We start from the raw sequence: 14,989 nt of genomic DNA, 5'->3' as shown, positions 1-14,989 counted from the left end.
AAGATATGGACAGGAATCCTTAAGTATTAGTCTATCTACATAGAGTGGTTGGAACATTTTCTGTAAGTACTCTATTTATAATAGCTATTTTGTGTATGTTTACGTAATTTAAGGTGTTAAACTAGTTTTTATTTGGTCAGTTTAGTGCTAAATTAGCCATTAGCTGCTTAACTGCTAATTTCATTTCAATTTCAATTTTGTGTTTGCTTGATTAATTAAAGGGCCACTATGTGGTTTTGGAGGAGAAATTAAAACTCAGAATTGTAAGATTAACTAATGAGGTAATAATATAAACTCAGAGATATGTATTTTTTCCATAAATGAATAAACAAGCAGTTCTCAGAGGGAGATAACATCCTCGGAGCACTTTTGAAGATAGTAAGGTGGCAGGGTCCGCCAAATATAAACAAGAAATTGTGTTGTCCTTTAAAGTCAGTTTGTTTATTTAGTTTACCCAGTCATGAAAATGAAGCAAGGTTGTTTATTTAGTTTGTTTAGGCATAAAAAAAATTCTTTCCCAAAACGACATAGTGCTCCTTTAACATTAGTGTTGTTTTTGTTATATTGGGGGTGTTGTTCTGTCATGAGTGATACCTTGTTTTCCTTTTTTTTCATAATAGAGACACAATGTCGCATAATATAAGTTGTACTTAACTGTATTTATTTAATCTTCACCAGTGTCTGCAGCTCTTTCTTTTCTCGGCTGAATCTTGTTGCCACATGAGAACTGCGCTCCTCCACGCACACGTTTTATTCTGAAAGCACTGACCGGATGTCTTCGCTCTGTAACCTGCCGCATTGACACCGTCAGTCTCACAAGTAAGTGGACGCTGAGGGGCCGTGGCGATTTGAAAGCGGTGCCATCCGCATACCACACGGCGTTTTCCCTGCCGCACAGTGCCGAAATTTCCAGGGGAGCATGTTTGTTTTTTTTGTCCGAGTGAAGGCTGCCTGACTCTGGATGACTGCAGAGCGCTGCCCCCCCGTCTGAGCCACACCGGAGGACGCGATTCTTCAAGTGCACATCTATGGAATAAAACCAGGTGAGGCATCACACTCAGCCCGTGGGTGATCCACAACGATGCAACAGTGCATAGAGCTATGACATGACACGTGATGTAGCCAAAGTAATGTGCGTTATGGTTGTGTTATTCTGGTGTGTTTCACTCGCAACAATGCAGACGACTGGTCCCGTTATGTGCCCTGGTATGTGTGTGGGGGGGTGGTAAACGCAAAGCGCAAAGTACTGATGTTGCACCGTTAAATGCCGCTGTTTGGGTGCGTTTTTATCATAATGTGGCATCTTGCATAATGCAGATTGACAAACTGGCCGTTTTTCTCTTGTGGCACAGTCTTGTCGAGCCATCCTGGTATGTGGTAAGCGGCTGTTCCCTCTAAACCTTCTTGCCTTGGACAGAATGAGGAGGAAGAAGGCTGTGGTGGGGAAAAAAAAAACACAGTGTTGCCAAAAATCCACTTGAACTGAGGATTTCAGTTTCAAGGCTGCGTGTTGGAGCATATGGTTGTTGTTGTTTTTTTAATCAATGTGACAGCTTCTGGTGAATCAGTGAATGAAACTAAACTCCAACTAAAAGATGCTTTTCAACTTCCAGAATGTGCTTGTCGGTCACTCCCTTAAATAGCAGACATGGGTGGAGGAGGGCAGGTTAGGATAACAAGTAGCTAAATGTGATCCAGATGTTTCCAGTGGTAATAATCATCCTGCAAATGCTGTGAAACAGTTCAGATGACGCTTGTATAATCATGCCATCTCCATGCAACATATGTTCCCATGTGTTAACGTGTGTTTCTAATGTGCACCATGAATCCCACCATGCATTTCAGTGCTCGAGAGGTCCAATCTAATTTAAAAGAAGGTAATTATAATACTCATATGGAACTTCAGAGAAAACTGTATTCACTAGTCCAGGAGATTTGATTAAATCCCCCTAAATCAATTACTTTGGTCCACTCATTTGTAATTGCTGACGTGCACAGAGCAGTTGTAGCAACAAAAAAAAAAATTCTCCTGCATAAGCTTTGCATATGTCCAAGAGGAAATAAAGCGGAGGAAATGTTTCTGCGTGCTCACAAGTGTTGATGCTGTACAGTAGCAGTGGGCTGCTGCGTGGGCTGCTTAACCAGAGGACAGATGAGTAGGCTCGTCCTGTGCGCAGTGAATCAGCCTGCTATTAGCGGTACATGTGGGAGCTCTGGCAGACAAGGTCGGCGATTTAAAGTTGGCGATATTTGAGGGGCGCACAAAAGGATATGCAAATGGCTTGTTTTTTCCTCTTTTATTCTGTCGCAGGAGATCTTTTAAGTCGCTCGACGTGTAACCCAGATGTTTGAGCGCGTGAGCAGAATATCTGTCAACTCAGGAGTGGGTCAGCATCCTTTGGAATGGAACTGAAATTTCATAAAGAGGAACATGAGCTGTCACACAAGTTTATCTCGAGCCAAGTTGCTTGTCCCGGGAAACTCCTTTCCTTCCTCTCTGCAAAGTTCCTGAGCAGTGGAGTCAGCACACATGACACACACACACACACACACACACACCCCGTTTCCTTTGAGGTGTCATAGTCATAACCATGGCAATTGCGGGAAGTGAATCAATTTCACAGAAATTCTCAGCGCATTTCAATGAACCCCTAGCAGCGTGTCCCTGCCTGTGAAAAATCACCAGATCACAAGCACCCACTTGCAACTTTGGTTCCCGAAACTCACGCCGAACAAGAAAGCACAATGTACTCCTGAATCAGAACGTGTTTCAGTGTCTGCCTGGCTGACACAACTCTTATTAGCCTGAAAAAACGGGGGCAGGGAGCGTTCCCCCCCGTTTTGTGGCTAATGAACGCAGCCCTTTGAAGGGAATTGAGAAGGCCTATTGTAAAAACACCATTGTCTGCCTGCTTGCTGCCACGGTAACACTCTCACACTGGCAGCAGGACTGAAATGCTGCAGTCAGAGCTGACGAATGTCTTGCCAGAATATGTGAGAAAAGAAAAGCCTCGTTTTACCTTGACTCCGCAGAGCGAATAGAAGTCCGATTTGTCAGATTTTTTCACAAGTCACTACTTCTGTTCTCTTCAGTTTACAGAGCTCTGGGCATGTAGAGCAAGGCAGCAACGAAAAGCAAAATCATGGGAAAACAGAGAGCGATAAGTCCTCCCAGCCTGCCTCCCTGAGTGACCTTTTTTGCAGTGCATTGTGTTTGTTCACGCTCATCACTCGGTGTCTCATCTGTATATATTATCTTTGCCAAGCGTGAAACCAACAGGACAGAACTGGAGACAGAAGAACCAGTCATGCCGTTTGTTTATGCTGGTCCACCTAATATCAGCAGCTCAAAAACAAAGTATTTTTAGACTTTAGTAAAGTTTTAGCCTTTTATGGCCCGAACCATTATCCTGTTGATTTTATTAGAGTGTGGGAACATGTTTATACGGGTTACATGCATTGCGGTAGTTTTTTAGAAGCCCGGGTGAGACAGGTTAGTACAAGAGCAGACTGTGTTCTGGGGTTTGGCCAGAGAAGGGCACTTGCTGGATCAATGTGTGCATTCATGTCAGTGTTTCATGTGTGGGCACTGTGCATATTTCCCAATGTTTATATATCAGTAATTAGCTTGGAAACACATTTATTGATATAGTAATTTGTGTTGTGCACTGTCCAAAGAACACTGAGCCTGGCTGTGCAGAGAGTTTTGACGAGCCAACGTGCGTCTCTTTCTTTCAAGCAGGATTAAGTAGGAATGTTTGGCAGAGCTGGTGATGACTGGACTGCTGACATATCTTTTAGCCATCCATAGAAGTGCAGTGTTGTCATTTCCTATTCTGTTTTCCTTTCTGATAAGGCCTTGTTTTGGCCTGCATCCTCTCGTCTGGATAGCACTGACGACGCTGTGTACTGGACGAAATCATTGGATAGCATACAGACGTCAGTGGTCAAAAAACAGCAGATTTCAGCAGGTCTCTGAAAAATAATAGCTGAAAATTGCCTCCCTTTAACACGGACAAAAATGTGTTTACCTTCTCTCCTCCACAGCCATTATGTCAGGGAAGCCAGATGGAAAAAAGAAGTGGGCGGCAGTTAGGGGTCGGCTGGGCTCCTCGCAGGACTCAGACACCCAGCAGGAGGCGAACCTGGAGAGCGCTGATCCAGAGCTGTGCATCAGGCTGCTGCAAGTCCCCACCGTGGTTAACTACTCGGGGCTGAAGCGCCGCCTGGAGGGCAGCGATCAGACATGGATGGTCCAGTTCCTGGAGCTGAGTGGGCTGGATCTCCTCCTGGAGGCCCTGGACCGGCTCTCGGGGCGGGGATGCTCCCGCATCGCTGACGCCCTTCTGCAGCTCACCTGCGTCAGCTGCGTGCGGGCCGTCATGAACTCCTCAGCAGGGATCCACTTCATTATAGAGAATGAGGGATACATTCGGAAGCTCTCCCAAGGTTAACCACATCCTACATAAAGATAATATTTTAAGTATAGTGAACAGTTGAGCCAGAATATTTACATCCACCTGTTTATTCATTTGTGAAACTTTGTGAAATTGGTTGTAAAGGGAACTTGTTAAAAGCCTTCCTCACCACTTCTGTAAATGATTCTGAATCATGTGGTCTACCATATCCACTTTCTACATGCACTTCTTCTAATAACTACCCTTGATTAGCTGTCAAATGATGCGGCATAGGGGAAAAATTGTTGCACCACATCCTGCTTGGGTTGAAGCTGAAGTTTCATACTGCACTGAGAGGATAAGTCCACCCAAAAATGAAAATTCAGTCATTATCTATTCACCCCCATGCTGATGAGTCAGCATGGGGGGTCAAGTCAGGTGAGGTGTCGTAGTCCACAAAACATTTCTGGAGCTTCACAGCAAAACATCAAAATGGCTCCATACATGTAGTCCTGTGTAATTCAAGTCTCCAGAAGCCCCCAAATTGATTCAAAAGACGTCATTTACACGCAACATGGATTACGTTGAACAAGCTGTACTGAGCCATTTTATGTTTTGTTTTGTTTTTTCCGTTTTTTCTTTTTTTTTTCTCCGTTTGAAACAAGTCCCCATCTACTTTAGTTCTTAAGGAGAATGCTACAACACTGTTTTGTGGTGAGGCTCCAAAAATGTTTTGTGGACAGCGAAACTTCACCAGGCTTTCCATCGGCATGGGGGTGAGTAGATAATGACTGAATTTTTATATTTGGGTGAACATATCCTCTAAGACTCAAGGAACAGACTCAAATTGCCCTATAGCAGGAGAGACTAGTGTAGCATAAATCTTAACAGGGAAAAACACTCATCAGTCAGAAATATTATATACAATAAAATACATTTACACTTAGCACATCTTACATTTACATGGCCTAATTCTAATGTATATATTAAATATTATCAATGGCATAACAGCATTTACTTGTAAATTAAGTACAAAAAACTATTAACATGGCCCTTTACGCTGGTCACAACTAAGCTGATTAGATGGTTCTCTGTGACTCACCTTGCTGTGCTGAATTTCCCAGTCATGGACTCAGCTTTATACACATATGAGTCATCTAGAGCTACTTCGGGAGATCCCTAAAAATTACATGTCGCAGTCTGCTGTGAATATTGGATTTCCCCGCCTTCGCACACACACAAACAACATGTTTATCTTCTGTACAATGCCACATCTTTCACAGGGCAAAGTTCAAGATGAGTTGCCGAAAAGGAAACGAAACAAAGCATTGTGCTCAAGACACAGAGGGGGAATGAGTAGAGACGGGGGGTTTGCTTTAAGAGAAACAGCTCTCGGCCTGTATTGATGTGTGCGATCATAATGCTCCACAGCTTTGGACACTTCCAACACCATGGTGAAGAAGCAAGTGTTTGAGCTGCTCGCCGCCCTCAGCATGTTCTCCACAGACGGCCATCGCCTGGCACTGGATGCCTTGGACCACTACAAGGTAAGTAGATGTGAGATTGTGTCAATTGTCTAACGTCTTGTTTTTGAGCTATTGTGGGATTTACCTCAGATGATCCCCCATCATCACTCTGAGTGATATATACCGTAACAGTGTCCTCTAGTGGTTAGTTACAAGTATAAGCATTATTTAAAAATGCTGTAGAATCGCAGTCTTTCTCAATGTTCACTTGCACTAACTTTGATTTCTCCTTCAGGGCGTGAAGACACGGCAGTATCGCTTCAGTGTGATCATGAACGAGCTGCAGGCCACAGATAATGTCCCGTACATGGTTACACTCCTCAGTGTCATCAACGCCATCATCTTTGGGACAGACGACCTCCGGAAGAGAGATAAGACCAGGAAGGAGTTTATCGGTAGGTTCTGTCATCGGCTGCTGCTGAAAAATTAATAAGGAGTCTGGAGCCTCATCATGAGTAAGGTCAAACTGTGGTAAACAGAGCGCTGGAAGTGTGCAGGGAGGAAAGCAGGCCATCAGCAGGAGCTCTATTACAAACATCTCTGTCACTGGGTCCGTCTAAGAATAGGTCTAACGGCCTCATTCTCACTTTGACAAAATGCCCGAGAACTGAGCGAGCCTCAAGTGGATAAAGCATTGTGTATTCATGCATTTCACACAATAACAAGTGACTTTTACTTTTGGTTTTAGTTTCAGTTTGACGAAAAATGCCGTCACTCTAGCACTGATTGATTCATACTGACCTAATGTGCTTTTGATGATGTGTTTGTGAGGAAGTGAGTGAATGAAACTATCCATGCGTCTGTTTTCTATAGTGCATTGTTCTTTCTTATGGGTTGTGGACATGATTAACCTTGGACTGAGGACCTTCTTGTGCAAATCGCAGAAGCTGCAGTTTTTCTGATAAAGTCAAAACGTGTCACAAAACAGCCTTATGGTAAAGTAGTGCAGTGCTGCAGAGATAGCATCGATAGCAGACGAATAAAATAAGTTTGTTTGGGACAGAAGAGGGACAACAAATGTCACATCATCATGATTTTAATAGTTTTTTCAGTTAAATAAAAAATTGAAATGCAAAAATGGTCATTTGCACTGATTGTGAGTCGTATTGCAAACGTACTATCTGTCAAAATAATCGTAATATGATATTTGTTGTAACAATATCGAACTGTTGCAGCTCTGGTATCCTCTTCAATTCATCATAGTGCCACCCACCACCAATCAGCCATTTGTTTGGCCACTCCTCTTCTGCCTGATTGCTCACCTGTGTCTTCCGGCCATTTCCCCCAAAAAAACTAACATATGGCACAATGGAGAGATGTGTGACACCTATTTAAGATAAACTTTTCTTTAAAAAACTGATAATTGAGTGCTGTGATACTCAGAGCTGTGTTTTATTGTTGTCTTGCAGGGCTTCAGTTACTTGATATTCTGCCAAAGTTAAGGTGAGCCTCCCTTCTGTTTGTTCATGTTTGATTTTGGCAGTCGCTTCAACTCTTAAAGCAGATTTTATGCGACAACTTAAGTTTTAAAGGTTATTTTTAAAGTTCACATTCATTGCAATCTCAGTAATCAAGTAACCTGTGCTTTTAGGAAAAGATGTGCGCAATTTGCATTCATTAATGACAGTAATTTGTGTAAAAGGCCCTTACCGTTGCTTTTTACAAAATTGAGTGTGGCATTTAAATGCGATGAAGTGTCCCCCATCAGTGATGTGTATGTGGGTGGTGTGCAGGGAGCAGGAGGATGAAGACTTGATAATTCAGTGTGAAGCTTTCGAAGAGGCAATGGCTGAAGATGATGAGGAGCTGCTGCGGGTCTACGGGGGCATTGACATGAGTAATCACCTGGAGGTTTTCACTACACTCTTTAACAAGGTGTGATTGGCTTTATCATCTCCTACTAAGAACTAAGATCATCTGTTAGATAGGAGACTGAATGAATCAATGTTACAGATGCCTCTGATTAACACAGTTTAATTCATTTAGTTTTTGTGACCATGACAAGCTCTCCATGCATGTGTTGTGTGCAGGTGAGCAGCTCTCCAGCCTCTCTCCAGCTGCTGTCCATCCTGCAGACGTTGCTGGTGCTCGGGCCAGGCCGCTCTGATATCTGGCTGGCTCTGGAGGCCATCACTAACAGAGCCATAATGCTGGCCCAGGACTGTGAGTCAGCACTGAGGCAACAATATATTCTCGTTAGGCCAACACTCTGAAGAGGCTAATGGCCTGATAATAGCCACCTATGTAATTTGTGCATGAAGGGGTGTGATTATCCAGGAAAACAGATCATAGCGATGAAATGGAGGCAGCTGTTGACAGGACGGCTGAGAGCTTTTGTTTTAGCGAGAGACGTCGTTACAAATGAGGTTCATCTGTGTGTATGTGTGTGTGTGTGCAGCTCAGATGGAGTCGTCTGAGAAGATCATGCAGCGGCTGATGTTCTCCAAAGGCTATGAGGGTCATCATGAAGTGGACGGGCTGCTGGCCAAAAAGGACAAGGCGGTGCAGACTGACCCGGACCATCAGGACAAAGATAAGTCGGACGTCACATCCTCTCCGAAGCCGCTGTGTGCCGCTCCTCCACCCCCACCTCCTCCTCCTCCTCTACCACCTAGTATGTCTAACCAGTGCCCACCTCCACCACCTCCTCCGCCTCCTCCACCGCTACCTGGAGGGTTCGGCGGACCCCCACCGCCCCCTCCCTTGCCTGGAATGCCGCCGCCACCGCCACCACTGCCCTGTGGTCCAGGCATGGTTCCGCCACCGCCACCCTTGCCAGGGATGGGTGGAGGACCTCCGCCACCACCACCACTGCCCTGCGGTCCAGGCATGCCACCTCCACCTCCCCCTCCCCCAGGCATGATAGTGGCTATGAGTAGTCAGACCCTGGGGTGCGGTGCACCCATGAAAGCAAACCGTTGCCCCACCCTGAGGATGAAGAAGCTCAACTGGCAGAAACTCCGCTCTGTTACTGGTGAGTGGATAAAACCTTCCTGTGAAGTAGCAAATTATTTTAATGACGGTCTGTCTTTTATCTTTATGAAGCAAGTCCTGACTGAATCTCATTTTAAGAGCCCACTTTGATGTATACTACAACTTAAAAATTAAAATGTTAGAACGTTTCCATCTGTCAAGATATTACTGACCCCTCAGGCCATTTCATATGTTGAAATGGAACAGGATTATTGGAAATGTGAGTGAAGACATTGGCAGAAGGCACCTGTGAAGATAGTTGATGGAGTTATAACACACATAAACTAAATGGACCATTATTCCAGATTTGGTTATTATTTAAAGATCCCCACTGCCCATGTTTTAGGATGTGTATAAAACACTACTTGCAATAATAATTTGGGTTTGATATTCCCACAGAAAAGTTCTATTGGCTTCATTAAAATTGTTAAAATGACTTCAAAATTCCAAGATTTATGAATACGTAATTATTTTTAGTTCCCAAAGTTTAACAGCTGGATACAAGATGTCTCCTACCTCACTGTAAAGTCTATTCTCAGTGTGTGTGTGTGTGTGTGCGCTGGAGGCTTCAGGTTTCCACAGGTCACTCGTGTATGCTGAATATTGGACCAGGATTGGATTTGTGATGTCACAATAATGCTTGTAGGCCTGCCTCTTAAAATCAGATTTTCAGTCGGCACGGACAAAATGTACACTTAAAGCAACCAATGTGAAAACAGCCTTCACAGTACAGTGAATCTCAAACAATCGACTGCAGGAACGAGATGAAACTGGAGAGGTGTTGCAGAGGATTCCCCTGTGTTTAACTTCAAATGAGTTTCAGCCATGGTGTGATGTTGATACAAAATGGTGCCACATGAGCTCGTGACAGTCTCCTCTCTTCCTCACGCAGATGGTCACTCCATGTGGGCCTCGGTACAGAAAGAGCCTCCTCCTCGGGAGCCGGACTACAGCAGTATCGAGCAGCTGTTCTGTCTCCCGGTGACTGAGCACAAAGACAAGGGGGCAGCTGCTCCTGTCAAGAAGGAGCCTAAAGAGGTGCGCTTGGTCAACACTCGACACAGCTCCTCAGAACAAACACACCTGATTATCATAGCTGAATGATCAATGTACCTCTCTCACTTTCCCCCTTTTTTTTTTCAATATAGATTACTTTCATTGATCCAAAGAAAAACTTGAATTTGAACATATTCCTTAAGCAGTTCAAATGGTAAGATATGACACATTATTTTGATGGTTTTATTTAAATATAGTTTGGTTGAGTTTTCAGCTCAATCTTTCTTTTCTCTGCCCAGCAAAAATGAGGACTTTGTAGCCATGATTCAGAATGGGGACCGCTCGAGGTTTGATGTAGAGGTGCTAAAGCAGCTTTTAAAGCTCCTACCAGAGAAGCATGAGGTTTGTACTATGCTCCAGACTCTTTGCGCACATATCTATCATTAAGGGCCCACTTTAAAATGGCAAGTATGACTCACTGTCGTGGTTTTTTTTTTTTATTCAGATTGAAAATCTGAAGTCTTTCCAAGGAGAAAAGGAAAAGCTGGCTAATGTTGACCGCTTCTACAACTCCCTCCTCACCGTGCCATGGTAACTTCTTTTACTCCAGTACTGGTTGAACTGGTAATCATGAGCGTGCTACATGTGTACGTCATACTTGGATCCTTATTTACTTTGATTTCTGGCTTTTCTCCCCAGCTATCAGCTGAGGATTGAGTGCATGTTGTTGTGTGAGGAGACTTCATCAGTGCTGGATATGCTCAAACCTAAAGTCAAACTGGTGGAGGAGGCCTGTCAGTGTAAGTAAACTCTACGCCTTTAGCTCACCCTTCCCCAGCTATCCAGCTAGACATATGTATTATATCATCAAACTAACCCGTTGCAACCAATTTCCCAGCCCTCAAAATGAGCACGCTCATGCCCAGTTTCTGCAGGCTCATCCTGGATGTCGGCAATTTTCTCAACTATGTAAGGACCTCTTCGTTCTCATGTATTTTTCACCTCCGCTGACATTTAGACAGAGCTTGCATTTTTAATTATCGGTCTACTTCCAGGGGAGTCACACAGGGAACGCCGAGGGGTTCAAGATCAGCTCTCTGCTCAAGCTTACAGAGACCAAGGCCAACAAGAGCCGCATTACGCTGCTTCATCACATCCTGGAGGTACACAAACTGGCTCACAGCTGCCATAACTTCATTTTTTTCCTCTTCATTATGACCTCTTTAATTACGCTCTGTGTGGCTTGTTTTGTAAAGGAAGCGGAGGCGAACCACCCGGAGCTGTTGGAGCTGCCAGATGATATAGAGATCTGTGAAAAAGCAGCAGGGTATAGAAAGCTTTCACATCTAGTTTAGCTTTTTTTATTGGTCCTCGGAGCATCTGTAACAGACATATAACCAGAGGTCTTACCTTTGTCCTCAGAGTTAATCTGGACTCTGTTCAGTCAGAAGCCAGTGCCTTACTGAAACGACTGAATGAGACCGCCAAGAAGGTCTCCAACTCTGAGGATGAGGTGAAGGAGCAATATGCCAAGATTCTTGAGGTAAGATGATCGTCTCTGCTTTGCCAACAAATTTAAGAAGTAATTACTGTTTTTTGGTAAAAGCTAATTTTTTTTCTGCTGCAGGAAAGTCTGGAGGCATGTCGAGCTTTGAATGAAAGGTTCACTGCAATGGAGAAGAAGAAGAGCGAGCTGGCCGTTTACTTGTGCGAAGACGCCAATAAGCTGTCACTTGAGGAACTCTTTGGAACCATCAAGACTTTCCGAGGACTATTCATCAAGGCACTAAAGGTCAGGGAGGATACTTTGTCACGGTTAAGTAGTCCTCGTTGGTACGGGGGTAGCGTTTTCTTCAGAACATGGTATCATTGTGTAAAAACTGAAAGATGTTGTTATGTCTCTGCTCAGACGATACAAAGACAAATTGCTATGTACACTGTATGCTTGGCAGTGAGTGACATCCTGACTTTGATGCTAACAGGAAAACAAAACCAGAAGAGAGCAGGCGGCCAAGGCTGAGAAGAGAAAGAAGCAGCTGGCAGAGGAAGAGTCTAAGAGACAGAAGGGAGAGAATGGAAAAATAAGTAAGCTGTAAAGAGCCCACTTTTCTTCCACTGTAATGGCAATTGCCTAACCACAATGTAATTTGACCATCATGTATTTTAAGCCCTCTTTTCTGACCTCTCCTTTGCCAGTCAAGAAAGGCTTCGTGCCACAGGACGACGGCTGCATCATCGACCACCTCCTGGCGGATATCAGGAAAGGTTTCAGCCTAAGAAAGACCAGGCCAAGGTGCGATTCGGAAAGCCCCCCTTCTAGTGAAAAGCATAGGGATACCTGCCCGTCTGGTAAGGACAAGAGACTACGGCCCCCATCCGCAGTTCCTAGCTCCGCTCCTGAGCCTCAACACAGCTTCGCTGCTTTATCTAGGCTCTTTGATTTACGCTTTAACACCCACTTGCCATCTAGCTATGCTAGCTCCATTGCTTGGTTGCTTTGCCGATCTTTATACGCTTTTACTTGCTGTGAAATATCGCCCCATTTTAAGATAACTATCTTCAAAATGTATATACCTTCACCATCAACATTACCAACTTCTCCCCCTCAGGGTCAAGTGTGAAGCCTGCAGACGAAGAAATCGAAGGCATGGCCACCACTACCGCTCCCACCAAACCTCGGACCACCGAGGGTCACCTGCCCATCGCAGGAGAAGTGAACGGTTTCATCAGCCCATCCGAGGAGACTCCACCAGCTCTGCAGAGTGTGGTGCAAGACGGGCCAGCTGCACCTCCCAACACACTCCCGGGAGAAACAGCCATAACGACACAGGCACCCCCGGGAAGACCTGTGTCGCTGCAGGAGGGGCAACGCCCAAAGGAACCTGCAGTGTCTTTGCCAGATCCGACGCAACCTCAGCCTCAGGGTGAAGCCGAACACCAACGATGTCTCCCCACAAATGGCTTTTCATTGGATTCAACTGAGAGCAGCGCCCTCAGCCCATCTTCCCTCTCTGATTTGGACCTGCTAGAGGCCGTGTTAGAGGGCACCCCCAGCCTGGTACCTGAGAAGCTGATGCCTGAGGAGCCAGCGGATATTAGTGTGAATGTTCAGATCACAGAAAGTCCTTTACCTGATACACACAAAGTGCCACAGAGCAGTGAAAGCAATATAAAGGGAAGTGGGAAAGGTGAAACTAGTGATAAAATACGCAGAGATTTAACAGAGAGTGTAGGACGAGAGAAGGGTCAAGAGGAGCGGGAACACATTATCGTAAAAACACCCGACCAAGATGAGGTCGTGAGTTTCAAACATTCGGACGCTAAAAGCAGTGTGACAACACTCAGTGAGGGCATCGAGGGGTGCGACGTCCCCGATGGACTGCGGTCAGAAGATCTGCCATCAGCGTCTGAAGCAGTGCCTCCGTCTCTTGAGCCCAAACCAAAGAAACAGCAGAGCCTCTTTAAACGAAACAGAAAGAAGAGTAATCAAGGTAATCCATCCACTAACTTCAATAAAGATCATGTTTGGAATGCTAGACTCTTCATATGTTTTAAAAGGAAATCCTTATTTGTTTTATTTTTAATGCATTTAACTTTTTATATTTTCTGTATGGGCTATTTTAGTGTGTATTCATAAGTATTTTTGCATGGTCCCATGCATTTTATTAAAGAGTATCTGTGTTTGCAGTGTGCTGCGCCTGATTTGCAGATTGATTATTGAATGGATTTAAACATGGCCAGTTTGTTTAAATGCTCTGTTCTCCGTTCTGAAACACAAGGTAACAGTGGGAAAGGACACACTAAACATAAAAAAGGCTGTGTGTTGCAGTGAGGTAGGTCCAGTCGGTGGGATGGCAAAACTGTAAGCAGGAATATCATCCTAATGAATTCAATCACCGTCGACGCTTTTGTCCCGAATAACACGTCATCTGTTGGTCTAACTGGAATCTGGAGTCCATTTGTCTATGTTGTCCGGCTTTTAACACTCGCTCTCGCTTTAACATTGATCAGGCCCCAAATCTTAACAGCATTGATCAAATGTGTCTTGAGGTGATTCTAATGTCCATCAAACCAGAGGAAAACTAATCCTGAAAGTATGATTATGTGCCGCAAATTAATCCTCTCAGTAAATTCTCTGATCTCAAACAGCCTCGCAGTCTGTGGAGTCTTTGTGAAGTCATCGTGGACCGAGTTACTTTCATGAAAGCTGTCACTTTTTTTATGTCTCTCCTTCCATATTTTCTTGTCCATCGCCCCCCCCAAAATCTGTAACTGGGACTGTTTAACCTACTAACACAGTCTCGTGTGCTTCCTGTAAACTGTGCTTTGTTAATCTTGACTTTGATGAAAGACCCAGTGTGTGATGTAAACGCATTAAAGATGTTTTTACCACTAAAAAAAAAAGAGTTTTTAAAAGATATTAAAGTAATTTATTTAGACACATTTCGATTCTGAGTATTCATTTTTGTCTTTGTTTCCCGTAGGTGACTCCAGAAAAAGGAAATCGAGAGGAAAAAGAAAATGTTAAAGCAGTTCTGACCTGGAAGGACTGAAGTTTAATTTATTTTGTGAGACTACATGAATAATGACTCCTTGGAGAGGATGCAGAGGTCTTCCTTTTGCGATGATTTGTTTTTCAAGATGAACAAGAGTTGGGGAAAAAAAAAACACCCAGGGCTGGGATCCCCACAGCACGGGTGTCAACAACATGTCACTTTATGTAAATGAGTTGTCAGCTTTTGTGTATATGAGTGGTTCTGATTCAGAAAAAGAAGAGTTGAATATGCTTTCTATGTTTTGTATACTTGTTGTAATATGCAGTGAATGTGTTTTTTGCCATATGCTCTATTTACTGTTCAGCACCTAGAGAAAGAAAGATGCAGTGTTTGGTGCAAGATATTTAATTCTACTCATCGAAACAAAACAGCTTGAAAATCGTGTCTTAAATTCTTTCTATATTATCCAAATGATCTCTAACAGGAAATATAAGGACATCATATAATGGATTGTAACTTTTATTGTTAAATATATTTTAATAAAAGTGAATTTACTGTTAAGCTGTGTGTTGTTTTATCAATCCTGTCACATAGATGGCGG

General features: G+C 43.9%; 1 protein-coding gene across 4 annotated transcripts; it reads left to right on the top strand.

The window, feature by feature from the left end:
- The first annotated feature begins 821 nt into the window (after nucleotides 1-821).
- Nucleotides 822-14,949, top strand: LOC311274284 (inverted formin-2). Of its 4 annotated transcripts, XM_084381833.1 has the most exons (23): nucleotides 822-1,043; nucleotides 4,048-4,449; nucleotides 5,829-5,944; nucleotides 6,159-6,318; nucleotides 7,333-7,366; nucleotides 7,657-7,798; nucleotides 7,954-8,086; nucleotides 8,322-8,897; nucleotides 9,789-9,934; nucleotides 10,045-10,106; nucleotides 10,192-10,294; nucleotides 10,398-10,483; nucleotides 10,592-10,692; nucleotides 10,791-10,861; nucleotides 10,948-11,055; nucleotides 11,149-11,219; nucleotides 11,315-11,435; nucleotides 11,520-11,684; nucleotides 11,875-11,977; nucleotides 12,089-12,241; nucleotides 12,502-13,383; nucleotides 13,672-13,725; nucleotides 14,377-14,949. In XM_084381833.1, the coding sequence occupies exons 2-22, from the start codon at nucleotides 4,053-4,055 to the stop codon at nucleotides 13,722-13,724; spliced, it is 3,783 nt and encodes a 1,260-aa protein (XP_084237959.1). In that variant the 5' UTR covers nucleotides 822-1,043; nucleotides 4,048-4,052; the 3' UTR covers nucleotide 13,725; nucleotides 14,377-14,949. The 4 variants fall into 4 exon arrangements, with proteins under 4 accessions (XP_084237959.1, XP_084237960.1, XP_084237958.1 ...); XM_084381834.1 differs by lacking the exon at nucleotides 13,672-13,725; XM_084381832.1 differs by lacking the exons at nucleotides 13,672-13,725; nucleotides 14,377-14,949 and having other exon boundaries at nucleotides 12,502-13,594.
- The last annotated feature ends 40 nt before the right edge of the window (nucleotides 14,950-14,989 follow it).

This window comes from Pagrus pagrus (genome assembly GCF_965226575.1).
Source record: "Pagrus pagrus genome assembly, chromosome: 18".
NCBI lineage: Eukaryota > Metazoa > Chordata > Actinopteri > Spariformes > Sparidae > Pagrus > Pagrus pagrus.
This window is presented reverse-complemented; position numbering and strand designations above follow the sequence as displayed.

Coding starts and splice junctions, on each gene's coding strand:
- LOC311274284 (XM_084381832.1), top strand. CDS start 4,053: ATGTCAGGGAAGCCAGATGGAAAAAAGAAGTGGGCGGCAGTTAGGGGT. Junction 4,450..5,828: donor CATTCGGAAGCTCTCCCAAG/GTTAACCACATC, acceptor AATGCTCCACAG/CTTTGGACACTTCCAACACC. Junction 7,799..7,953: donor TCACTACACTCTTTAACAAG/GTGTGATTGGCT, acceptor TGTTGTGTGCAG/GTGAGCAGCTCTCCAGCCTC.